Raw genomic sequence first — 26573 nt, forward strand, 5'->3', positions numbered from 1 at the left:
GGGCAGCCGGCAGGGCTCTCCCGCTGTGCACCGAAAGGGGATGGATGCTGCTTGCTCCCAGCGCAGCGCTGGAAAGACGAGGTTTCCAAAGCACCCCGCCAGGCACTGCAAGCCCCGGGACAGCAGGAACCTGCCTCCGGGCAGCGGGGTCCAGAAACGCGGTGGGGAGCTGCCGGTCGGTGTTTGGCCCCCGAGAGCGAGACCAGAACAAGAGCCAGAGCGTCCTTGTCCCCGTGAGGCCGAGCGGCAGCGAAACGCTCGCTCTTCTGCTGATCACGTGCAGACGGCTCCACTTTGTGAAGGCAGCGTTTCCACTTCTTTTTTTTTTTTTTTAGTTTATTTGTAGTGAATTTAATGCCACTGAAGGCAGCATTTCCACTGCCTTCAACTGCATTAAATTCACTACCAATAAAGTAAAAGACTAAAGGAAAAAAGAACCTGCAGACAACATGCACAGGTGATGCCAGGAGCCCTAACGAAACACATGTATGCTAGCCAAGAGCTCTAATGTGCAAGTCCTTCTTACTGCACATCAAAACGGGCAAGCAGGCAGGGTTTCGGGGCTGTGGGCTGGGGTGGAGGCCGGCAGCTGGGAGCTGTCACCTCCGCTCCTGCCAGGTGAAGGGATCCTGAGAGCCTGCGGGTGGGAGAGGAGAGCGGAGGCTTTCTCCCCCAAGAAGCAAGGACACACCAAATGCTACGTACAGGGGGAAAACACCAAATACTCCACTCCTTGCCAGCAAAGCAGCTGCTGCCACACAGTACCAGGCAGCACAGGCGCGGGACAGGGGCACAAGCGACCTGGTACACCTGATCCCAAATCCCGATAAAAGCCAAATCCCCAGCAGGTACCTCGTTACAAAATGATGCATTCGGCAGAGCTGTAGGGTGCCGATTGCTGGGCTAAGTGGCCCTTTCACCAACATTAACCTAATTGCTGGCTGATAGATTGCGTGGCTGGAGCATATGGTGAGTCATTACAGTCTTGGAATTCAGTCTGCCCACAGAACCCTTAAGAGGGTCCTTTTATCCGTATTCATCTTTAAAAGGCAGCTCTCATGCTAACGCTTGCTGTTATCTGCCCAGGGTAAATGTTTTAATGATGTTAACAAACTTTGAAAGCTCAAGAGCTGTAATTAGTCATGATTATAAAATCAGGGTTTCATAGCATCAAAGGAGGGTAATTTTATAATCTACCATCCTGTATCTGAAAAATAAAATAAAACAAAATGCTGCTCAGCAGACCAGCCCCAACCGCTCGCAGCGACAGCGCGATCGGTGCGGCGCTCGGAGCCGTTCCTGCAGGAACGCCAGCGATGCCTCGCACGCCCACAGCACCCTTCATCCCGTCACCGGGCGAGAGACCCATCTCCCGCAGACGCCCTCGCTCTTCGGAAGGGGAGATTAATGGCATTTCTGTCTCACAGGTGCGGAAACAAAGACAAGGAGCGAGCAAAAAGCAAACCCATGGCAAGACGTGCTAGTGACAGGTCCTTCCACCACGCTGGTGGTGGGACTGGGACCCACCAAGTGCATTTCACCACCAGAGGACAACCGCTCGCAGCTGCTCCTGGAGCTGGGGCAGGTCTGTGCCGCTGGGACCACTGATGGGCCCCGGGCTCCCCCACACTCGCCGCGAGCAGCCACGGCCCTGCCACCCACGACACCATGTCTGGTCCCCAGCAGGTGGGATGAGACAACCCAAGGGCAGACGTCACATATCGCTCCTCTCCTGTCCTGACTCCTGTACCAGAACAACCCCTCCCGAAACAGCAACAGCAAGGAGCACGTGTCACTTTGGGACTTTTATTCACCCATCCTCCGTTACATGCCTATTTTCTAATTTTCGGTTGACATTTTTCTTAGTGAAATGAATGAATTGACTCCAGAGGAGGCCCATTCGGATTAAGCGGCTGTCACCGCCTCGCCCGCCTAACAAATGGCTGCGTGCAGCCAGCAGCGCCGGCTGAATTTCAAGTGCGATGGGGAGCGGAGGGGGCAGAGAGCCTCAGCGTCAATAGCAAGGTGCTCATCAGAAAAGTTGCTTAGCAAAGCAGGAACTGCGGCGTGGAAGGGAACACAACACTTAATGAAAACCTTAAGGGCTGCTTAACCCCCCGAGAGAGCATCCAAGCACCTCATCCCTTTCTAGTGTAGGGCTGCACGCCCTGGTCCAGGCACCATCCACCTCCAGACCCCTTCCTGCAGGGCTGGGAAGGGTGGAGAGATGGTGCCCAGGGTCTGGATGAGTTCTTGGCCTCCTGTGCTGGAGGTCGGGGAGGAGGCTGTGCGCAGGCTGGCCAGCCCTGGGGACCCGCGGAGGGGACGGGTGAGGTCCCGAGGCCACTCACTGTTCTGCGATGACATACTGCTCGGGCAGGGGCGTGCACTGCACCCCGGCAACCTGCACCCCGTGGGCGATCTCGGAGAAATCCAGGCCCAGGTTCACGCCACGGATGGTCACCCTCGTCCCTCCTTCTGGGGGGCCTGACACTGTCAGGATCTAGAGGGAAACAAAACACAGGTCAAGCTGTGGGAGGAAAGTTGAGCTGGTGTCCCCCCCAGCACCCACGCTGCTCCAACCCCATGTCTAGCTTGGGAAGGAACTTCTGCTTTGCAGGCTGCCCAGGGAGGACAAGTGCTACAACCTCCACCTGCTCCAGCTGCCAAACCCAGGCCAGCACTCCCTTCTCATGGCCCCTCTGGATGTCTTGGGGAAGCCCAAGGAAGCTGAAATCATGCTGTTTCGAGCTCCAAGAGAGGACATCAAGGTCCCTCGGCTGGTCAAGAGATGTGGGCAATGCCATCCCCCAGAAAGCCTTGCAGAAGGATAAGACGGGCTCCTTTTTCATAGGTTACGCAGAAGATGGTAAGTCACCTTCCAGAAGTAGCCTGCTGCTTTGGAGAACTTTGTCAACTTCTGCCTTGGCTGTTCTCTGAACGTTAATGTCACATTTTATTAGTAAGTTGGCACCTCGAATGACTTAGAAATGTTAAAGGGTGAGGTGTGTGCTTTAAAGCTGCCTGTTTATAGCCTGCCTCAGCCATAACCATCTCCGCTTCTACAGGCTTTCATTAAGGACAATATCCTCTTCAATTAGGAATATAAATTACAATAAATTATAGTCACAGAATCTGGACCCAGGACTCTCAAACAGTTGTCCTGAATCTGCCAACAAGTCTGCTGTTGCTCTTGGGTGAGCTTCTAATCTTCTCCATGCTACAGCTGTTTATTAATAAATAAACATAATCCACAATAATGCAATTTAATTAATTTAATGGATAAATCTTGTTTACGCTTGTTTGTTCCACCCTTGTCTTTGGCAAACATTCGAGCTCCTCAAAACCGTTTTCTTAGCATTTCTGGATGGAAGGCTGCTTTTCTTTCACCTTCTTCAGAGCTCCCTGTTCCCTGGACGTGAGCGGGTGAGGAAGGCGGCCAACCACCAGCCCCACCACGAGGGCACGTCCCGACAGCCCACTGCGCCCCGACGCAGCCCCGTCCCACTGCCGTGGGGCACGTCTCCCCCTTCCCACTCCATGCAAACTGCTCATGCCCAGTCCCCATCACTGCTGTGGCTCCACGTTCCCCTCGCCATCCTCCTGCACTTCAGATCCCAGCCGCAGCCGTCTTCCTTCTCCCTTGCTCGCACCTCGCCCTGTCTCCCCCTCCACCTCTGCTCCGGCTGAAGGTGCTGCTGCTGAATCCGGCCACGCGTGCTGGGGTTCAGCCTGCTCCACGCACCCGGCAGAGCCGCGAGCTGCCCCGTACATCAACCCACCCCCTCCTTCCCCTGAGTTTCTACCTCCCTCTCCCCTCGACGGCACGACCGAGGCTGCTAATTCATTCACCATACGCTGTCTGCTGTGCTGCTGTTTCCTGTAACTCACACCGCGTAGCACGTCTCGTGTCATTTAGCTCTGTGAAGCACTGTGTGCCCACAAAAGGCACTCCAAAATCAAGCTGTGTTGCATTCCACCGAGTCCTGAAGGCCTGCACTGGTGACGTTTACGTCGCTGGCTGGGAATCACCTGAACTCAGCAGTTCACGTACTTGACAGTTACAACTGTCCCTCGCAGCTCTGGATTATGTTAAAATGTGTTTGCTGGAGCACTTACACCGCCGGGCTCGTCGTCTCATCACCGTTCAAAAGAAGTCGCAGTTTGCCATTTCCCGACCTTGCCACAACGCGCGGAGCCAACCGGCCTCACCGAACAAAGCAGGGCTGACTCTGTATTCTGAAAATGTCCTGACCTGGAAAATCCCCAGTATGGAGCTCCACTCGACCTAGATTTTAGTGGCCGCTAATTGAACAGTTTTGAAGTAACTGTGCCATACAGCAGCCCCAGGGTTAGAACAGATGCATTCAATTAATTACAGCTGGAGAGATTCAGTCAAAATCACAGGAAGAAGATAAGTCTTAAAGGTCCCATCGCACCGAGCGCTGGCGACCCATCCCCGGGTCCCCCGGCTGCGCTGCTCGGCCGAGGCTCCTCCAGCCAACCCAGCCCAGGGTGGCTGCTGGTGGGTCCCTGCCTGTGCCAGGGAGCTGCTCAGGCTGCTGAGCTGGCTGCCAGGACAGCCCAGATTCGAAGAAATATTCCCCAGTTTCAAGAAATATACTCTAGCACAGCGGCTTTCCACTTGGAGGTCTGTGGAGGATCAAGAGAACCTGCAAAGGGCAGCGAAGGGAAAACAAGGCCATTACCAGGAGCTCTGTATTTACTGTTTAGGGGTCTATACCTCTGCTGGAAGTTTTCTAGGTTGCTTGCAAAACTGAAGCGGTTTGAAAGTCACTGAGATCTAGAGCAGAATCTGGGAGGCAGGGCCTTTGCTTCTGCCGATCCCCCGAAATACCTGGAGCAGGTCACCTCCCCCCTTGTATCAGCCTTGCCTTGCACGAAACAAATAAGCAATCCCCTGCCTCGAATAAAGCAGGTTCCCACGGCTCAGTGAAAGGGTTAATGCACGTGCGAAGCACTGTGTTACCCACAGAAAGGGCCCAGACACAGGGATGCAGTGGGTGGTGGCAGGAGCTCGGTCAGCCTTACACGCGGCCCTGACGTCGCGTAAGGGATGCCCAAGCACCACTGCATTGCTGCTGCTGCTGCTGCTTACTTGAAGCCAAGGAGGGAATGCCAGGGATCTCGGAGGTTGGAATCCAAGGGATCCTAGAGATCTCCAAGGAGGGAATCCAATGGATCCCAGGGATCCGGGAGCCCTGACATGGTGCTGGCACCCTGCCCTCCCCAGCCTGCAGAAGACACTGCTGTAACGAGGCGGGATAAATGCTCTCAGCCTCACGCCTGGCCAGTTGCGTGGTTCAGCGTTTCTGATATAAAGCAATATTTAGCCTCCAGAAGAAGCCTGCGCACGAGACAGGGAGACCTGGACCGGCTGTCAGTCGGATGGGGCTTTCCTTCTGGAGCTGGGGGCAAGCCGTGAGCCTGCGAGCATTCAGCTCAACAACCACTTGGCATCTGTCGGGGTGTGGAGAGAGCGCCCGGCTTGCAGAACAAGCGGCACAACCCCTGCCCCCTCCCAACTCGTCATCCACCTTCCTTCTCTTTGTCTTGTTTCCTCCTGCTCTAAGCTAGCTGGATCCCAGCTGACGAGCCCAGCGGGGACCCAGCACACGAGCGCTGTCATCCCGGCGTGAGCCCTCCTCGTCTCTGCCGCGGCTGATGGCGCGCGCGGCCCCGCATCGCGATCTCCGCGGAGCATCGCCATTACCCAGCCTGACGCTGCCCCCCCTTCAGCTGTTTGTTGCACTGATGTGATATTAATGAGGCCTGCAAATAAATGAATAGGAGATCAGAGTGCCTCTTGTTCGCAAGAAAACGGACTTTTATTTATTTATTGCTAAGGCCACAGACCGTGGGGAAGTTTTGCGCTGCTGAAGGGACACTGTCAGTGACGGCTGGGTCTCCGACTCAGAAAAACAAACGGGCTGCGTACATCCTACTGCTCAGTTACTTGTATAACTATTCAGCCACAATCTCTTCTTAGAGTGAGCCTGGCCAAATGAAGCAAAAGGAGTGGGAAAGAGCCTGTGCTAAAAGCTCGTTTGGTCTGAGTGATGCAGGCTGCAATGCCAGCCCCACTATGAGACCGCACGCTGCTCCCCAGCCCAGTCTGCCCATGCCGGTGTGTGTGGGATGGGGAAGGGGTCACCAGCACCCGCTTTAAACCTGCCAGGAGCGAGTCGGTCCCGGCAGGGCAGGGTGGTCCCTTCCCAGCTTTCAGTGCACAGCTCTGCAGCGCTGGACACTGCAAAATGGTACCCAAAATACCCAAAGAACTGGGATGCCAGTAGAAAGCACCCACCAGCAACACAGGCTGTAAAGGTCTCATGGTCTCCAAAACCACCTCCTGCACTTTGCTGAAGGGGAAGGGGGATGAGAAAAGTTAACATGTGCTGCTCAAAGGTTTATGTTTAGGAATATCCACCCTGCAGGGTTTCTGCTGGGGCTCTGCAATTTTCTATAGACCTGACTGCTCAAGAACTCAGCAAAATGCTGTACGAGATTTTAGCCCTATCCAGCACCCTGCCCATCAGTGGATCTCAAAGCAGACAGAAAAGGCCACGAGTTCCCTCTGCTTTCCCCCTTCTTTTTCTACAACAGTGAAAACTGCAAAGTTGACTTTCATGAAAAAACAACAAAAGCCGTGAATTCGTCAGGAGAAGGGTAGGAGGTGAAGTTCAAGGAAAACCACCCAACGCTGCAAGACCTGTGATAAAATCCCAACAGCTCACAGCGCTGCCAGAGCCAGCCGAGGCCACGGGACAATACACCCCCCCAAGCCCTGTATTTTCTATCGCTGACCCCCACGGTGGAACAAGCCAACCTGCCAACGAAAGCACAGACGTTTCCTACTCGATGCTCTCACCTCCAAACCCCCTCAGGGCAATCTCCCGGGACTCAAAACATCCCCTGGCAAGGCACCCTGCGCTTCCCGCTTTGAAGGCTCAGACCCAGACCTGGTTATGGAGACAAGAAATCTGTAACAGCAAAGCTCTGCTCTCTTCTCCTTGGACGGAGACCAAAAGCGTGGCTTTCAAGCTGGACGGTGACAAAAGGCTCGGTGGCAGCGCCTCGCCCGCAGCCAGCCACGAGAGCCAGCCTGGCGGTGCTCAGACGCAAGTCACTCGGTGGCTGGAGCAGAGCGTTTTTCCCCTTCTCTGCTGAGCTCAAGGAGAGGTAGATAAATAAATCTAAGACTTCTTCAGTGTTACAACTGTCCGAACGGCTTAGGGTGAAAAAAATCTCAGGCAGAGGCATTTTTGCTTCTTGCATCTTGTGGCATAACTTTGTGCAAGCAGAACAGCACCTGGATAAGAAAACTTTGGTTTCTGACTACTGGCAGGACAAGATGAGTATCTCAGCAAGGCTTTCAGGCTCATTTTATCTCTCTGTACAGATTGCTATGACCTGCCAAACAAACCCACCCACCAAACACGGAAAGCGCAGACTCTCAGCATTTCTTAACGCTTTCCCATCTCTGGGGTCAGCAGCAGCACCGCCACCTCTGCTCCTCCGCAGCCCCACAAGCTCCTCTCTGCAGTTTACAAAACACTGCACAAGGGAAATGCCTGCCCATCAAGGGAATAACCTGGCTGGGCAGAAGATCCAAGAAAGAAATACCAAAGGCCTGGTGACATCCCTGTGGGATGGATGGGCTCTCCTCCTCCAGTCAGTCCCAGCCCTGACGCAGCACCACAACCCTCTGCAGTTTCCTTCCCTCCGCCCTAAGGAGGAGGCTGATGCCTTCCTCCCTGGGGGCCTGAGCACGAGCCAGTCCAGCTAAGCTGGTGTAGAAACTAACCTAAGAGGAAACACCCACGTGTACTGGGGTCTTTATTCATCTGGCCAAAGTTTGGGTGCTGAGACCCCCTGTCCCTGCCCTGAGCATCAGTGCAACACGCTGCTTCGATCCAGCACGGCTTTACACCCCTGCCCTGCGCCTTCTGCAGCACGGACACACGCACAGGGCAAGGGAGGCTTTTGGGGGGAGTTAATTGAGAAACCAAAACCTTCTCTCATTCCCACCTGATACGAGTATCACTCCTAATAGCAAGTTAACAGACCAAGTGGAGTTTTACCGGTAAAAATGCTCCTGGGAGACATTTTGCATCCCTCAGTGGTCTGAACAGAAACATCAGAAGCATCAACCACAGACTAATTAGCTCCCTAGTTTAATTAGCATTCTTGCAACAGTCCATAGCGGTCACCCCGACGCTGGTCGCGTCGCCGGCGAGTGACAGCGGCGCGGCAGGGCAGTGGGCTGCCGACCCTGGCCGCGTGCCGGCGGATCCGCACGTTGACTTCACAGAAAGCAGCAGAGCCCTTTCCTCCCCGTTCTTCAGCGCCGCATGGACGACAGTGGATTCTCAGACGGGAGGGAGACAGACCCAAGCCCACCCTGGGAGAAGCGAGGAGCAGGGGCTCGAGGCGCGCGCTCTTACCTCGGTGATGCGAGGGTTGGAGCACTTGACGTTGCGGCTGGACCAGTCGAGCCAGGGCTGGGCAGGGGCCGCGCCGCAGTGCGGCCGCAGCGTGCACTTGGCCTCGCCGCTGCACCAGCCGCACTCGAACTTGGGCTCGGCCTTCAGGCAGAGCCCGCAGCTCTCGCGCTGGGCTGCGCACTTGTAGAGGTGCACTGCAGGGAGAGGGACGGGCACTCAGGGCACAGGCAAGAACTGAAACGCTCGGACGGGCTACAGCTGCTCTGGGGTTTATAAGCAAAGGCACACGTTGAGTTTTGACTTCACGAGCCGCAGCGGGGGCTTGCAGATGTGGTTTCCACAGCCAAGGCTGCATCAGCAGTGCTCAGTGAGCATCACCATCAGTGGAGCGGAGCGCGCGGCTCTCACCCAAAGCAGCACCCACCGGGACCGCCACGTCGGTGCCCGCAGCCGCAGGGACGGCAGCTCGCGGCGCTCCGCCCCAGCAGCCACCTCCCAGCCCCCGTCATCACCCTCGTCCCCGTGCCTTGGAAGGCAGCTCCAGCAGACCTCACCTTTCACATCCTCCGGGTTGTCAATAACAAAGTTCCCGTTCCAAACCACAGCGAAGTCCACTGCTAAGTTGCTTATGTCCATCCCGTCATAGAGATACTGAGGGAGAAGACGGAGAATGAAATGCTTGGCAGGACGTATCACAGACACTAACAGGAAAAGAAGATTTTTGTATTGAAACTGTGATTATTCTCTGCTTAAAAACATGCCCTGATGTCTGAACCACCACACTACTACACTTCATCTCCAGGGTGCTGCTTTGACTCCCTCCTCCTCACCAGGAAGAGATAATTAAATCAGATCTAGTCCTTGGGAGAGGTAATAGATTAATTATTCCACTCACAGTGGCTGCTCTTGTCACTCAGTCTCTAGCTTATCAATACAGCCCCTCCAGTTAAGCAGACTGGAAGGACTGCTGCCTCCAGGCTATCTCTTATACAGTCACCACGCACCCCAGTGTGACTGGGAGCCTGGAAATCACGCTGCACAGCTTCGGCTGATGAAATAGGCAACAGCTGAGGAAAAATAGGTGGTGCAGAGAGGCTTCAGCCTAGCCTGGGATAGCGCTGCCTTGAATTATTCCCCTTCTCCTGGACATCCTGGGGGTCGTGGCTGAGGAATCTGGGTGCTTTATGTGAACTCCCAGTGTATTCTGAAATTCCCATTATCACACTTAGCACCAATTCATTCTGATGTTTTAAGTCAACCAAGAGCTGCTCAAAACACACACAAAGGTAAGTGAGCACTGCCATCCTCTTTGAGGTGAGGGGATGATGACTGAACCGAAGCAGCCTGCTTTCACAGCACCCATGCAGCAGCTGTGCCGTTGTAACTCACATTTGGTTGCACAGAGTCACCTTGTCTGGGGTTTTACGAAGTTGCTGATCTTCTGTTCAACTGACAGAGCTGTGAGCACAGAATTGCCCTTACACCCTCTACCTACTTCATCCTATTAGCCTAACAGGAATAAAAGTGCTTCCCTAATGTTTATAAATCACTTTGGATAGGAAAAGTACTATATAATATTAATACATTTATTATCCAGCAAGCTGCAAGGCCCAAAGACGGCCAGCGATATATAAATATCCAGTGAAATTTTTAAAAATTCAAAACTTCATTAACAATTTAAGACCATCTGCACTGAATATTAAAGCAGACCCTGTTCTGCTGCCTAAAACAAACTGGATGCGCCCTGTCTGCCCACAGACCTCTTCGCACACGCGGCGAGGAGGGGAAGGACCATGCTGTCCCTTGCCTGTCCTCCAGCTGACGCATGCCACGCGGGACCCCAGCGTGGGCTGCGGCTCGGAGGGTGGCCTGCATTTGCCATACCTGTTTTGGCACCCCTGAGTACCTTCCATGGTGACTTTGGGCATTCTGGGGTTAAAATCCATTGGCAGGGCTAAGCCCCATCCTAGGGAGGAAAGCTATGCTCCCCCGCCTGCTTCACCGGGCTTCTTCAGGTAATTTCCCTCTCTCTGCTGGCCACGCTCTCCCCCCGGGCAGTTTTCCTATCCCCCCCCTTCCCCGCACCACGCTGCTTTTCAGCATTGCTGTATTCATCCAGCGACCGTGACCTGGAATTCGACAGCTCCCCGATAAGGGGTCTGTGATTTGCCTTATCTCCCCCGTGTGAATTAGCCTGCCTTAACACCTTCCTCGCATTCCCTCCTCCTCCTCCCCGCTGACCCCCCACAGTCAGACAGGGAACCTCCAGGTAAAGGACCTTCTCCCAGCCGATGCTCCAACGAAGCACCTCACGTGCCCACGGCAGGTTCCCACCTCGAATTTGGGATTAGTTTAACTCCCGGACTTTTCGCTCTCCCCGCGGCTGAGCCAACCCCTTCGCGGGCGTCCGGAGCTGACACCCATTTTGGGCACCTGTTCCCCTCCCGGCCCCTCACCGAGCTGTTCTGGCACTGGACGCTGGAGCTGTTGAAGCGCAGGGCGGGCACGCGGTGGATCACGCCCTGGATGCTGAGGACGCACTCGTACCCGCGCTGGCCGGACTGGGGCTGCGGCAGGTTTCTCGCCTTCAGCGTGATGGGTTTCACCTCTCCCACCGGGATCAGGATCTCCTCCGTGGGGAAGAGCTGGGGACAGTCCTGGGGGGCAAGAAAAGAGAGGGGGAGGTTACGGTGGTGATGGTGCGTCCGCAGGTCTGGCCAGGTCTCAGCCTCCCTGCTCCAGTGGCAGGACCGACGTCCCAGCACATCTCCAGCACATAGGACTGACGTCCCAGCATGCAGGACTGACATCCCAGCACATCCCCACACACAGGACCGACGTCCCAGCACGTCCTTTCCACCCCAGCCTGGGAGCAGCGAGCCCAGCCTGGGCAGGGACCCCGCCAGCCCCACGGTTGGGAGGAAGGCGATGTCCCAGCTGAGCTCGGTGAACGCAGAGGCAGCAGCAGTGGCTCCTGCTGCAGATCAAAGCCTTCCTGCACCTCTGGGATGCAATCGGGAGCCGCTCCAGGAATGCATTTTTCTGAGTCAAATGCAAATTCAGAAATCTGTTACCGCCAGGGCCTTACAGGACGATCTATCGCCCTGCCAGGCCAGAGCAAGGCCATTTCGGGAGACAACCAGAAAAAACGGAGTGATGCCAAGCTCCCGGAGCAGAATCACAGAATGTTCGGGGTTGGCAGGGACCTCTGTGGGTCACCCAGCCCAACCCCCTGCCCAAGCAGGGTCACCCAGAGCAGGCTATAGGAGGACCTTGTCTGGGTGGGGCTGGAATATCTCCAGAGAAGGAGACTCCACAGCCTCCCTGGGCAGCCTGGGCCAGGGCTCCATCACCCTCAGAGGGAAGAAGTTCTTCCTCGGGTTCAGCTGGAGCTTCCTCTGCTTCAGTCTGTGCCCATTTCCCCTTGTCCTGTCGCTGGGCACCACTGGAAAGAGTCTGGCCCCATCCTCCTGACACCCACCCTGCAGATATTTGTAAGTATATATTAGGTCCCGTCGCAGCCTTCTCTTCTCCAGGCTGAACAAGCCCAACTCCCTCAGCCTCTCCTCGTAGGAGAGATGCTCCAGTCCCCTCCTCATCCTCGTAGCCCTCCGCTGGGCTCTCTCCAGTAGTTCCTCATCTTTCTTGAACTGGGGAGCCCAGAACTGGAGCGGGGAGAGGCTGCTCAGCAGGAGTCCAGAAGGGAGGGATGGGGAGGCCGAGACGAAACAGCACCAAGACGTTTCTCTTCAGGCTTCTCCTGCTTCGGAGCTGAAGCCTCTTGCACGGAAGGGGCGATGAGGCAGGGCCCGCTCCCGGGACAGGCACGCGGCCGGCCGGCAGCCGTGGCAGAGCTGCAGAGGGACCCTCCGGCAGCACCCGCCCAGCGTGACGGGAGCATCGGCAGCCACCCCGGACTGAAACGGACCCCGTCCCCAGCCCCAGAGGCTTCCCAAACCGACCCAAGGGCCAGTGAAAAGCTGGCATTAAACAAACAACGGGACTTCATCCTCAGTGGTCATTCTGCAAAGAAGTTAAGGCTCAGTTCTCACCTAGAGGTGAGAAAAAACGGGTCAGGATAGTTCCTCAGCCCTTGAAAACAGCCTGATTTCCGAGTGTACAAAATGCCATGAAACGGAAGCAGCTTATTAAATTTTCCATCGAAAACCATGTGAAAACATCTCAAACAACTGAGAGATTGCAATAAAGGAGCAAAGAAAAGAGCAAACCGCTGCTGCCTCAAAAGCTATATATTCTGAAAACTAAGCACAGCAATTAAAACATTAAGTACAGAGAAGTGTCACTTGTGGCCAGAGTAACGCCACTGTAAATTAACAGCAGGTTTTAATACTGCAGTAGCTCAAGACTTCGCTGTGGAAGTTGCTGTATACCAAATAAAAGGAAACTCTCCCTGCAAACGTCACTCCACAGACGACCACATCTCCAGCTCCCCGTGAGCCACGAACACAAACGAGATGTCTAAATGAAACTCTGAGATGAAGCACAGAAAAAAAAAGGCCTCTCAGTGCCTGGTAGCTGTATGACATTCCTCCCGTAAGATCTCCACATCCTAAACATTATCTCCTCGTAACACACTGGGAGATGCCGTTTTTCTTCACTTCATATACCGGAACCGCAACGCGAAGAGACAAAGGCTCTGACCGTCAGAAATATTTACATTCTGTTTAGCTCTAATTTGCTTTGATCTAATGCAACTGGGTACCTGAGTACCTGTAAGTATCTGACACTAAATGATTAATCCTAAGCTAAAGTAGAAGATTTAGCAAAACCTGGAGCGACGTCTCCCTTCCCTCTGCCAAACCCCAGAGCGGCATCCCCAGCCCTTTGCCACCCTGCCTGGCAATTAAAGCACATCATCCGACGGCAAGGCAACGAGAGCCATCCCCACCGGGCTCCCGCTCGGACCACGCATCCGGGCAGAAAATCCCCCTCTCTCGCCGCTGCCCACGCGGCACGCCGAGCCGCGCTCCCTCTCCAGATCCCGGCCAGACGGATGGGACGTTGTTTCGCTACTGGCTCAGGCAAGTTGTAAATGAGAACCAGATGCTACCCCAGTTTGGAGAAGCCAGTAGCTTAAACTGCTGCCTCATAAACCTTTTTAGTGGCACTTTTCCTTATATATATTTTATTTTATTCCTAACAGGGACTTTCACAGATTAACAGCCAAGAGTGGTTTTAAACTCCAGCAGCCAGAACGCAGGCTCTGCTGGGAAGGAAAGCAAAGCCCTTCTCTGCAGTGGAGCAGCTTTACAGGATGGAAGGGAATGCCACCGCGAAGCGAAGCTCGGGGCCCCCGCAGACCCTGGTGTCATGGATCCAGCCCCCACGCTACCACCAGCAAACTCCTAAGATTGATGGCATTTTCCGTCCAACTCCAGCTCTTCCGAGCTGACTTTGCACGCGCGTCCCTCCCTCCTCGTTCTGCACCGCACACCCGTACCACCGTCTGCTCGAGACCTGCCTGCATGTAAGGTTTTGCACTTAAAGCCACACCGAGGACTAACGGGGGACAACTGGCTCCGCTCCAGAGAGTCCCCAGCTCTGTGGAAAGCCCCTGTTTGGGAGCGAAGGCATCCTGGAGCCCCAGACTCTTTTATCACGTTATGATTGAAAACAAAAAATCTCCAGTCACATCACCGGTGGGAGAACCTCCGTGCAGAGTCCTGAAAATAATGAATATGTTACAGACCATTATCCTTCCTGGCCACTGCCGTTCGTGAGACGACTGTTAAAGAAATGCTTCTTCCTTTAGAGACACGAGAGAGGACTTACAGCTTCAAATCTTCTCTGTAGGGCTGAAAATGCTGGTAGCAAGCACTGTTCTGCCGTCATGAGAGACGAGTGGGACCTAACAGATTTTTTTCCTTTGGTTTCAGTGGGAGAAAAATGTCACATTGGGATTCTGGTGAAGAAAAAGGCACGAAGCCTGTGAGTGCACAGCGCTCGGGGAAACGCTGGGAACGGCAGCCCCTCTGTGTCGGCTGACAGCTACAGTGATCACACTAATAAGGGGATACACATTTAGGATGGAGGGATACGCAGGAAGATGCCGTACCACCGAAAGCACTCGTGGGGAGCCGCATCGCTGCTGGCAGTTGCTGCCGAATTTATCAGATGAGCGAGCGGAGCTGCAGAAGCCGCAGGGGCTTGCGGAGGGCGCGGGGCTCGCTCGGGCGCTGCAGAAGCGCTGCCGCAGGTCCCTGCTGGTGCCGCTCCCCAGCCAGGCTCGTTGTTCAGCTTTCAGGTCTTTTTTTTTTGCTTGTTTTTCAGATTGCTGGCGCAGTGATGCTCACCCACGTCCCTGCACACGCTGGCCTTCCCACGGAGCGCGTGTGGGTGGGTCTGGGTCTCAGGTGGGTTTGGGTCTCAGGTGGGTGCTGCTGCGCGGCACCTCGGTCCCACGCTGCACACCCAGCATCGAAGGGCTCCCCAGTTCAAGAAAGATGAAGAGCTACTGGAGAGAGTCCAGCGGACGGCTACAAGGATGAGGAGGGGACTGGAGCATCTCTCCTACGAGGAGAGGCTGAGGGAGCTGGGCTTGTTCAGCCTGGAGAAGAGAAGGCTGAGAGGGGACCTTAGAAATGCCTACAAATATCTGCAGGGTGGGGGTCAGGAAGATGGGGCCAGACTCTGTTCAGTGGTGCCCAGCGACAGGACAAGGGGCAATGGGCACAAACTGAAGCAGAGGAAGCTCCAGCTGAAGATGAGGAAGAACTTCTTCCCTCTCAGGGTGACGGAGCCCTGGCCCAGGCTGCCCAGGGAGGCTGTGGAGTCTCCTTCTCTGGAGATATTCCAGCCCCGCCTGGACGCGGTGCTGTGCAGCCTGCTCTGGGTGACCCTGCTTGGGCAGGGGGTTGGGCTGGGTGACCCACAGAGGGCCCTGCCAACCCCCACCATTCTGTGATTCTGTGATTCTGTGAAGGGGGGTGATGCCACATGCAAGCTCTCCTGGCAGGCTGGTTTGTCCATTAACCCCCTCTTTTACCTGCTACCTGAGGTGAAAGTCAGTGCTAACAGAAATTATTCTGAGTATTTTCAGCTTTACCAACGCCTCTGGCAATGCTTCTTCGCTTCGCAGGAATTTCGCGCCAATCTGGGAAGCGGCTGGCAGCACCAGCCCTGCTGCTGGGATCAGAGCTGTGGGGCTGTGGCCAAGGGTCCCTCATGGTGGCAGACGCTGAGACCACCCCTGGTCTGGAGGGCTCAGGCCTGGGTGCTCCATCCCACCCTTCCCCGAGCCAGTGCCAGGAAGAGCTGAGCATCCAGAAAACCCAGAATAAAAGGGAGAACTGCAGCCAGTGGAATATACAATTTGTTCCGTAATCAGTTTACTTTGTTTTTTTTAATTCATGAGAAGTAAATCCTGCAGTGAGTTAGAAAGGCCATTATTGCCTCCTCTCACTAAACAAACACACGCTGAATCCTCTCATTATCCATCTTGACTTCTGTACACCAGAATAAACACAAATCAGAAGCTCTGCCGGAGAAAGACAAGACTGACGCATGAGTGGCACAGACTCTCGGGGAATATTCTGCGTATGAAGTATCATCGCACACAATTTACAAAGACATTTTATGCTTCTCCAACACTTTTTAGCCTCAAAGACTCCAAGGTCTATAAATACCTTAAAGACCCGCGATACGCATCTGTCTCTGGAGTAGAACAGAGCACTCACAGTTATTATTTGTGTTTAACAGAGCAGTTTTAGTAGGTCAAATCTTCTTGCTCTTATTTGGAAAAAACTGCCTAGAAATGGCAGGCATTTCTTTTGACTACGGTATTTAGCCCAAATGGAAGAAAATATAATGTTTTCATACTTTTCATCTTAAAAAACCCCCTCTGCAAATGTTAGCTTGCTACACACATTTTGAAGTTATAAATATAAACGAATCTGGCACATGAATGTAAACCCCTGGCTCACAGTTGTGTTGCCAATGATATAAATTACAGTCCCCATCACTCATGGAAACACATTATTCTTCATTTATGCTGCTGGAAAGGAGAGCAGACCTTGCTGCATAGAAACCAAATAGGGGCAGAAAGGCAACTGAAGCGAGACTTTGCTCACCGGTAAATCCCCACCCAGCGCCCTTTTGTCCCGAGCTCTGTGCCTCACGTGCGTGCTGCAGCCCGGCTCTTCGCCGTCCATTGACGAAGTTCTGTGACATTTACAGCCGTGCAAAGCACAGAAGGCTGGAGAGCCTATTTCTTGCCCATAAACATCCCTTCGTGTACCAGAGAAGAGGAGAGGAGCAATTCCCTCAAACATGGCCAGGTTACAGGTGGGAAGATCTCCCTCCGGCTCCCTGCAGTGCTCCCGTCCCCGCAGAGCACGTCCCTGCGTGGCTCATTCCCCCTCCAAACACCCAGCACTGGAGGCTGCCACCCCATCAATCTCCTGATGAAAAAAGCCTTGCCAGTAAGCTCAAACCAATCTTCTCCGTTTGAGATGAGTTAATCTTGCTGCAACTGGGCTTTTTGTTATTACTGGTACTTGTTCAGAGGCACACATCTCTCCAGAAGCTGGCTGTGACCCAGTGAAGTCATTTGCCGACTTCGGTGGGCTCAGATGCAGCTCTGAGTTATCTCCTGCACATCGTAGTTCCCACCCAGGTACTCAGCGGTGGGGATTGTAAGGACAGATATGAGGAATCATAGAATCATAGAAAGTTTTGGGTCGGAAGGGACCCCCAGAGGTCATCTAGTCCAACCCCCCCGCAGCGAGCAGGGACACCGCTAACGAGATCAGGGTGCTCAGAGCCCTGTCCAACCTGGTCTTGAATGTGTCCAGGGATGGGGCCTCCACTGCCTCTCTGGGCAACCCGTTCCAGTGTTTCACCACCCTCATTGTGAAGAATTTCTTCCTTATATCCAGCCTAAACCTACCCTGTTTTAGTTTACAACCATTACCCCTCGTCCTGTCACTGCTGTCTCTACTAAAGGAAGGTTTGGTTTTGTTTTCTTCCCTTCAGGGTGCACCAAGCAGCGGTCCGCATCCACGTGCTGCTCTGAAAGCCAGAAGAGCTGAGAGGAGTCAGACCAGAGTCGGAATCTGGCTCGGCACTCAGCTCTCAGAGCCCGAAACGCTCCGTTCCCCTGACTCAGCATCTCACACGTGGAAATGGCATTATCTGCAGACGGTGGACATCAAAGAGGGACGGGATCCCACATTCTGGGGAACTAATAGGATTTATTTGGTTCTAACTCTCTGCTGGGATGGGGTGTAAGAATATATTTATGCATCTACATTCCTCTCCCTCTGCATGTATACAGTTAGAGAGAGACATCTTACAGCCTCACACACACAGTCCCCCACCTCAGACACACTAAAATGGTATCATGGGCCTGATCTGAAGCTTTGTAAAGCAGGACAATCAGTGTCACGCACCCACGAGGCCTCCTCTGGGAGAAGCTCTGCTCCTGTGGGTGCAAGCCCGCCCCAGACCTTTGCCTTCCCATTGCTCTTTGGATCGCAGTGTCTAAGCAGGCGCCTTCTGCAGCCAAATGGCACCTCAGGCGAAGAAAAGGCATAAAAAATAGTTGCTCATCTAATTATTGACTCCTAGAGAACTGGCCAGCTGGAAAAAGAGGCCTCGAAAGAGCTGGGTTTACCCCAGGTCAGAAAGTTCCCACCAGACGAGGACATCCAGGGCGGCCAGCTCGGTCCTGGCAGCCAGCTCTGCCTTCCGCCTGTGAACGGTCTGTGTTCATCTACCTACGACTCCAAACCTAACGTGCCTTGCACACAAACAACACAGTTTCACTTTTGCAAATACAGCAACATTTTTTTCCGTGGCTATCGCTTACCGATGGCTTCGCAGGCCACTCGCTACCCCCCGGCAAAGCCCCGGCCCATCTTTGGACAGCGGAGCGTCTGTATCGTTATCATCAGCCCTTATCAAAGGCAACCACCAGGAAGGTGTTAGCTATCACGCAACGTCCCCTGGTAAGCAAGAACCTCTCCAAGACGAAGACGATGGAGGAAGTTCTTTGGAGATGCGACAGCCCTGTGATCCCAGCAGGAACCGGCAGAGATACCAGCTCCTCCACTCGCACGCTCTTTGTGATCTCAGGCAAGTCCTGTGCGTTCCCAGGAGAAAAATGGAGATAATGGGATTGTCCTACTTTACCAGAGACTTGTCAAACACTTCTGAGATCATGGGGTTGAAGACCTATAAAACTGAGAACTACAACTGTAAAGCCCGGGAAGACAGTGATGCTTTGAGTGTGAAGGAGAAAAACCTCCACATCGCTCGAGGGAAGGAAAAGCAAAGGTTTTTTGCTTTCTCTTGTTACCTTGAAAGAAAGTTCCTTGGCTTTCAACTGGACTGAGAAAGCTTTTGTTTGTCCCCAGGGTGGACGCTTCTCCTTCGGCATCTGTACTCTCTGCCGCCCGGGGCAGCTCTTCGAGGCTGCTGCGGGACCCCCAGCTCCCAGCGACGCCGCCCGCCGCGGCTCCTGCAGACTCCCACCACGGTACCCACGCACGCCGTTCATTAGCGTCTCTGGCCTTGTGTCCGCATGCCTCCTGGCAGCACTTGAACCACAGAGACCCACGAGCTAAGTCTCAAGTTTAGCGCTGGGTTAGCAGCAGCGTGGCAGGTTCAGTCACCTCTTGTCAGCGGCTTGGTGTTTCCCCTCTACTGACCGATCCCTCCTGCTTTTCTGTACCTCCATCACTCTCTGACAAGGGTCGCCTTGATGCTGGCTAACCTTACCCTCCTTTCTTTTTCTGGTATTTGTATATGTCCTCGCTGCTGCCCTTCCCACCTTCCAAGACACTCAGAATTTTCAAGCACCCTTTAAAACCGTCTTTTTCCTTCCAGTTTTAAGGCCTGCACCCATTTCAGATGCCACAAAGCTACGTGCAGCGGCAGTAAGGGTGAAGACCAGGACCCTACCAGCATCAGAGGCTGTACCTGCTCTGTCTCTGGTGAACATGAGGCAGACAGCAGCACGGGAATCAGACAAGACATCGGGTGCAGAAAGCCCAGACCAAGGGGTTCGTGGTAACCTTTGATCAGGGATTTGCGCTAACAAACTCCCTTCCTCCATGGAGCCCTCCACCCCAGGACAGGCAGAAGGTCCGGCAGAGCTGTTAACGGGCTGTGCCTCCCTCCAACCGTTAAAAGCAATTTTGGACTTGAGCCTCACACCTTTTATTCACTGCTAAGAGAGATGGCTCCTGGTCCACAGCGCTGGAACCCGAATCAATTCTCTTTTCCAAAGTCTGGGGCTGTTCACGTCTGTAATTCCCTGTTTAATCAGTTTACAGTCCGGCTCCTGCCATAAATTTCAGACGTGCCAGCGCAACCCACTGCGCAAGTCCCACCAAGAGCTCCGCATCCGATTGCTGCTCGCCGTCGGGCAAACCGCCGCGCGCGTCACGCGGAGCTGCTGAAACGCGCTGCTCTTGGCGGGGTCCGTGAGAGCCCCCAGGGAAAGCACCGCAGCAGCCACCCTTCTTACCGAGCACGCCCACGTACCAGAGGTGGGGTCAGCTTTGGCCTTCAGGTCCAGACACATCGTTTTTGCTAAACTGACACTTTTTTGCTACGCTCCTTTAAAGCTTTATCTGGAGTTTTCGATGCCAGCCAAGAGAGGAGCCCCACCCCATGGAAAGTCAAAAAAAACCCCTCACATAGGCATTGGTTACCCTACCTGTGCCACAGAAAAGCAAAGAAGAAAGAGCTGAAACCCCGGTCTGGTACCTCAGAGACGTTGATCCGTCCCTCCTGAAAGGAGCACGTGGTGGGGTCGTGGGTGCAGAGGTTCCGGTACTTGCACCAGTGGCAGCGGAAAGCGCTGTTCACACACGACAGGCACCTGGGGGGAGAGAGGACGAGTTACGGAGGAGGTCATCACCTTGGGAGGTCTCGGTGGGAACAGACAGGCCGAGCCAGAAGTCCAGGCGCAGGGTCCTTCATGGGCAAATAATTTCTTTGGAGGGACGTTTTGATACAACAAAAGTAACAGACAGGCTTGGGAAGCACACGTTCAAAAGACAGTCTTTAAGCAACCTCACAACTAATTCACTAACAAAATACAAGCTGGGATTTACTGCACATCGTTGCATTGGTGTAAAATAAAGCACAATATTGCACAGCACCAAACCTGATTTTTAGTTTCTAGAAAGTGGAACACAAGGCAAGCCTGGCAAAAATTGGATCAGTTGTTTTACGAGTCAGGAATGCCTCAAATCAACAGTAACACTTTTGCTTGGCCTTGGAGTGCAAAGAGTCCAGCAAGCGCTGTTGATTCATGTTGGAAGAAATTAACTGTTTATGAAATGCTTTTGAAAGAACGCAGACGCGGGGCGGCCCAGCTGTCAGCGAACTGGCTGGGTGGTTTTTATTCCACGCTAACTGGCTGCCAGCTACATGCACGGTCCCTGACAGCTGCTAATATTTGCAGTAACCACCTCCTCCACCTCTGAGGCCAACCCTCCGGGCCATGTGGCAGCGTTTTGGTGATCGTCCGCTCCCGTGCCCGTGGGGTTCAGCTCCAAGCCGTAACCTGCGGCTCCGGAGCCCGGGGTGCTGCCTGGAGCGGGCAGGGCCCGGGGCAGGGACGCGCTGGACGAGCCCAGCTCAGCGCAGACAGATGAGCATCGCCAGCGCAGCGGGAGCGTGGCCTTAGGAAATTCTGGAAAACGAGGAAAGCAGGTCTGCTGCCACGAGAACGCATGTTTCTGTAACTCGATTGTATTTTCCTCCTGATGCATTCGTAGTGACCTTAATAGCCAAGGAAGCTTATTCTAATCATGCATATGCAAATCTGGGGAATAATATCCAGTGCTGCAAGCTTATTTAATTACTCCTTTGTTTGACCCATTTCTGTCTCCATTTCGGTCTGCAGCACTTCCCACCTGCCCTGGCCCCAGGCTCTGACCTTCCCGTCCGGTGCCGGTGGAGCTCTGCTTCCCGCAGCGCCGCTGGGTCCGAGCGAGGAGGACCTCTCTGACCGCCCAGGCCAACGGCTCGGCACCTCTCACTGGGCTGTGGTCTGCTGGCTGCTGCTTGCAGCTTCGCTCTACCCCAGCTGAGCAGAGTGAGGGGCTCCCGGCAGGATCCCAAGTTCTCAGAGACTCACACCAGGTCACCACTTTTGCTCCTTCATCCCGATCCAGCTTAAGGACCACTGCCTCTACTTTGTGTCGGAGAGAAAGTGCATCTCTCCACTTCATCTGCTCATTCTTAAAAGGGACCCAACAGAGAAGCCACCACCACGCTCCCTGACCCACCTGCAGCTCCCCGGGGACACAGGAATCCACGCACCTGAGCGCTGACCCACCCCAGCCCATGGGTTCACAACAGCTGGATCCAGCACAGGAGGCTTCACAGAACCAGTGAAGGAGCAGCACGTTCCTGCCCAGCCCCAACCCTCTCCCTAGCCCAGTGCTGGCTCCAAGGGGTACGTCCTCCTCACACCACCACCACTCCCTGGGCTGCGGCGTGGCCTCGCAGGGCACGGCTGCTCCTCTGCTCTCTCCAGACACCCTCGCCTCTGCAGCGAAGAGCCTCAGGATCAACGGGTCTCTCTTCTCTGCTGGCTGAGACCCGCATCCTTCCCTCCTTTCCGCATGCCGTGATTCACTCCTGCCAGGCTGGCTCGTGCCCTTGCTGAACTCCCCGATAACGAGTCCGGTATGATCTAAGTGCTGCAGAATTTACCACCGTGTCAGCACTTCATCTCCAAACCAGAGCTGGTAGAAAGGCATGGTCAGACGAAGCCAAGTGACAGGCCAGAACAGATGCATTGCCTCTCCTGATTCAAACTCCTGCCCAAGTGAAAATCGGGGTCCCTGCGATGCCATCCCTCACGCAAACTTAAAAACACAAGAATGCAGAGGAACGGCGGGAGGGACTGCAAGCGCTCGCAGCCAGAGGAGAGGCCGGGGCTGCACCGCCCGGCTGAGGGACAGGGACCTAAGGACAGCTGTGCCCCAGGGGCAGCGCGACAGGAGGCAGGGAGCAGCGGAGCAATGGGGACAGCCCACCGTGAGCGGCGCGTGGGGGACTGAAGGGCTCGTGGGGCTCCTTTCACCCCGGTACCGCTGCTCTGTGCCACGCCTCAAAACAAAATTTCAAAAAGTTGAATTCACGCCTAGACAAACTGCAGGCCAGCCAAGCCCACCAGCACACAGCCCTCTTCCAGGCGCAGCAGGGAAGGCCCCATGGCTGGAGGTTTCAAATCCAGTGCAGAAAGCTTGGGAGAGACCCTGTGCTGGCACCTCTTGACTCCCACCAGGAAGCTCGAGCAGCAAACCACGCTCCCGGAGCAGAGCCGGGAGCTGACCCCGCCGCTGGAGATGCCACCCAGCCCCGCGCGTCAGGGCTGCCTTTGGCCGTCCGCCTTCTGGCAGGTCCTGCCACATTTCATTTTGGTGCTTCGGAGCTTGCGTTGTTTCCAGAGAGCAACCTATAAACGCTCCAGGTCTGTAAGTCTGTGGTTAAGGCCAGCCAGCTGCGTGCCGCCTGCCAGCAGCAGCCGTGCCCGTGGCGGAGACGTTTCCACGATGCTCGGCAGCGCCGAGCCCCCCAACCCTCCGCGGAGCAGCCCACCATGCCTGCCGCATGCCAGGGCCGCGGGGAGCTCCTGCCGCCAGCGCTGCTGCTCCCGCACCCGAAACACAACCGCTCGGCGCAGACCCCAGGGCTGGAGACGGCCGCGCCGGCCCGTGCAGCACCCTCACAGCACCCCGCTCCCCTCGGCCGGGCAGCGCGGAAGGGCTCTGCCTCCTCGGCTGCCTCCAGCCCACCTCCCGCTGCCTGCAGCCCACCTGCCCCTACCTGCAGCCCACCTCCTCCTGCCTCCAGCCCACCTGCCCCTACCTGCAGCCCACCTCCCGCTGCCTGCAGCCCACCTGCCCCTACCTCCAGCCCACCTCCCGCTGCCCGCAGCCCACCTGCCCCTACCTGCAGCCCACCTCCTCCTGCCTCCAGCCCACCTGCCCCTACCTGCAGCCCACCTCCTGCTGCCTCCAGCCCACCTCCCGCTGCCCGCAGCCCACCTCCCGCTGCCTGCAGCCCACCTGCCCCTACCTGCAGCCCACCTCCTGCAGCCCACCTCCTGCTGCCCGCAGCCCACCTGCCCCTACCTGCAGCCCACCTCCCGCAGCCCACCTCCCACTGCCCACAGCCCACCTGCCCCTACCTGCAGCCCACCTCCCGCTGCCTCCAGCCCACCTCCCGCTGCCCACCTGCCCCTACCTGCAGCCCACCTCCTCCTGCCTCCAGCCCACCTCCCGCTGCCTGCAGCCCACCTGCCCCTACCTGCAGCCCACCTCCCGCTGCCTGCAGCCCACCTGCCCCTACCTGCAGCCCACCTCCCGCTGCCCGCAGCCCACCTCCCCAGACCCTCTGCTCGCCCCCAGCTCCCAGGGAAGATGAAGAACCAGCCTCCCGGTCCTCAGTTGCGGGCTCGCGCAGCTTGGGGGCACCAGCAGGTTAAGGTTTTTCCAGGCTCACTCCGCCTGCGTCTCACAAGGCAGAGAAAGCGACACAGGCACCCAGAGAAGTTCAGAGAAGAGAGGGACCACTGGGCTCCCCTTCCACCGTACGTCTGCTGGCTGAACCACGCAGCGGGATAACCCCCGTGGCTGGTCCCGGAGCCCAGCACCCATTTCCCAGCCCTTTCCCCTTTTAGCCACTGTCTGGCTCCGCGGGGGGACGGGGACAGAGCACTCACAGCTGGTGGGCACTGCAGTTGTAGAACTTGAACTCGGTGCTGACAAACGTCCTCCCCGTCTCCCGCGACTTCAGCTGCAGCACCACGCCGAACCAGTCTGCGGATGCAAAGCAGAGCCCGTCAGTCCCGCCGGCAGTAACGAAGGAAGCGACAGCAGACGCGGGGGCTGAGCCATCTTCTCCGGGGGTAGAAGCTGGAAGTCGGGTTGCTTTCCTCTCCCTGCTCCCCCCGCCATCAGGACCCACTGCGGTGAGCCTGCAGCAGTGCCCCAAGCTCGGGGATGAGCATCCCCCGGCCGGACCCTGCCCGCGAGCACCCCAGGGTGCTGTCTCCAGCAATGCCTCCAAACCAAACCAGGCCGGATGGAAAAATGCATTGGAGACGCAGGGTCTAAGCGCTGCCTTGGGTCACACTTGCAGTGAGTGTGGGATCTCACCCCGTTCCCTAAAGGATCCCGTCTCCAGTACAAAAACAGTCATTGAGTCTACTCTGAGAAGCAGCCCAAGACCAGAATAGGAGACAATGCTGGAAACAAGGGCGTTAGTGGAGCTCTTTAGCAGTCTCAGCACTGGATTAATTAAGAACAGATTGCTCTTCTAGAGCTGCTGTGGGTAAGTCTACGCTAGCCCTGCCACCACGGCGGCTCTCGGCCCGCAGTGTTCTCAAGTCTCAGGCTCCACACAATGCCTCAGAAATACAAAGATATCAGCGGGGAAGCACAGTTGACACCTGGAAGGACGCCAAGGAGAAAATGAGTTTTAAGTAAGTAGCATTTTGGTTACGGGAAGAGAAAATATGACAGCAGTGACATTAATGAAGAAACAACCCAAAGATCAGGATGGAAAAATAGAAACGGCATCCACCTACTCGTGGGTGCTGAGTCAGGCCGAGAGGAGGGCTCCTGCTTTCCAGACCCACGAGTGTGGCAAGGCTCCAAGCCCCTGCCCCACTCCGGAGCCACCCTGGGGGGGACAGACAGCTCCTGCCGCCCCGAGTCCTGTCTTGGAAGCTGCCTGGCAGGGCAGGGGGACTGTAAGGACAGGGGAAGCACGTGGTGCTGCCTGCTCCCAGCCCGTTTTTCCCTGTGCGGGGTGCATCTCATACGGACAAAGCCTATTTAGCTCCCGGGGTTCAACGGTCTTCGACAGGAGCACGAATTTCTCCAGCAGCAGCCCCAAAGGGTCTGCTCCAGCCAGCACCCCTTCCACACCTACGCTGTGCTTTCCGGCGGCACGGATGTCGTATTCTGCCCAGAAGCCAGTGACTCACCCTGGTCCACAGGTATGGCAGGGACATCCTTCGCTGCTGGCGAAACGCACACAACACGGCTGCCCGACACGCGCCCTTCCACCTCCGTCAGGTTCCCGAAGAGGCAGGTGACGCCAGGCGCCAGGTCCGGAGCATCGCTCACCAGCAGGCTCAGCTGCAGCCGGGCACGGAGGGGAACAAAACACAGCAGCAACCTGTCAGCAGGCACAGTGCCCCGAGCTTCCTTCGCGTCTTCAGTACCGGCCGTGTCCCCACGCACTCGACACCCTGGTGAGGCCTCATCTGGAGCACTCTGTCCAGTGCTGGGCTCCCCAGTTCCAGAAAGATGAGGAGCTACTGGAGAGAGTCCAGTGGAGGGCTATGAGGATGAGGAGGGGACTGGAGCATCTCTCCTGCGAGGAGAGGCTGAGGGAGCTGGGCTTGTTCAGCCTGGAGAAGAGAAGGCTGAGAGGGGACCTTAGAAATGCCTCTAAATATCTGCAGGGTGGGGGTCAGGAGGATGGGGCCAAGCTCTTTTCAGTGGTGTCCAGCGACAGGACAAGGGGCAACGGGCACAAACCGAAGCAGAGGAAGCTCCAGCTGAACCCGAGGAAGAACTTCTTCCCTCTGAGGGCGACAGAGCCCTGGCCCAGGCTGCCCAGAGAGGCTGTGGAGTCTCCTTCTCTGGAGATATTCGAGCCCCACCTGGACATGGTCCTGTGCAGCCTGCTCTGGGTGACCCTGCTTGGGCAGGGGTCTGGGCTGGGTGACCCACAGAGGTCCCTTCCAACCCTGAACATTCTGTGATTCTGTGACCCCACGAGCTACCCGCCTGCCCACAGGAGGAGCCCAGCTGCCCTTTCATGAGAAGCGGAGGAGCAAAAAGCAAGCCAAGGATGCAGTTCTTTACTGACACAAAAACGCCCTGCCGAGCCTTTGGGTACAGCAGTGCAGGAGAGGTGGCGGTGGCAGCCCGTTGTCCCCCCGCTCGCTCTGCAGAAGCCCTGCCACCCTCAGTGCCCGCGCCAGGAACCCGTGGCAGCAGCAGCAGCGCGTGAGAGCAGCAGTGCCTGCCCCGACACCCCCGGCACGCACAGCAGCTCCGGCAACCGCCCCGAGCAACCCCCCCAAGCGAGTCCCCACCG

General features: G+C 55.8%; 1 protein-coding gene across 7 annotated transcripts in view; it reads right to left on the reverse strand.

The window, feature by feature from the left end:
• Positions 1–26573, reverse strand: part of PLXNA2 (plexin A2) — a 347075-nt gene that overhangs the window by 41575 nt on the left and 278927 nt on the right. For 6 of the 7 annotated variants that reach the window (XM_075443255.1, XM_075443256.1, XM_075443254.1 and 3 more), the window contains exons 7-13: positions 25450–25603; positions 24181–24277; positions 20202–20316; positions 10925–11125; positions 9023–9119; positions 8469–8662; positions 2352–2503 (exon numbers count right to left, since the gene is read on the reverse strand). In XM_075443255.1, the coding sequence (XP_075299370.1) occupies positions 2352–2503; positions 8469–8662; positions 9023–9119; positions 10925–11125; positions 20202–20316; positions 24181–24277; positions 25450–25603 (1010 nt within the window). Of the gene's footprint in view, positions 1–1226; positions 2504–8468; positions 8663–9022; positions 9120–10924; positions 11126–20201; positions 20317–24180; positions 24278–25449; positions 25604–26573 lie in introns of those variants that run through there. The other variant, XM_075443257.1, reaches the window with a different exon arrangement.

This window comes from Opisthocomus hoazin, chromosome 25 (assembly GCF_030867145.1).
Source record: "Opisthocomus hoazin isolate bOpiHoa1 chromosome 25, bOpiHoa1.hap1, whole genome shotgun sequence".
NCBI classification, from domain to species: Eukaryota; Metazoa; Chordata; class Aves; order Opisthocomiformes; family Opisthocomidae; genus Opisthocomus; species Opisthocomus hoazin.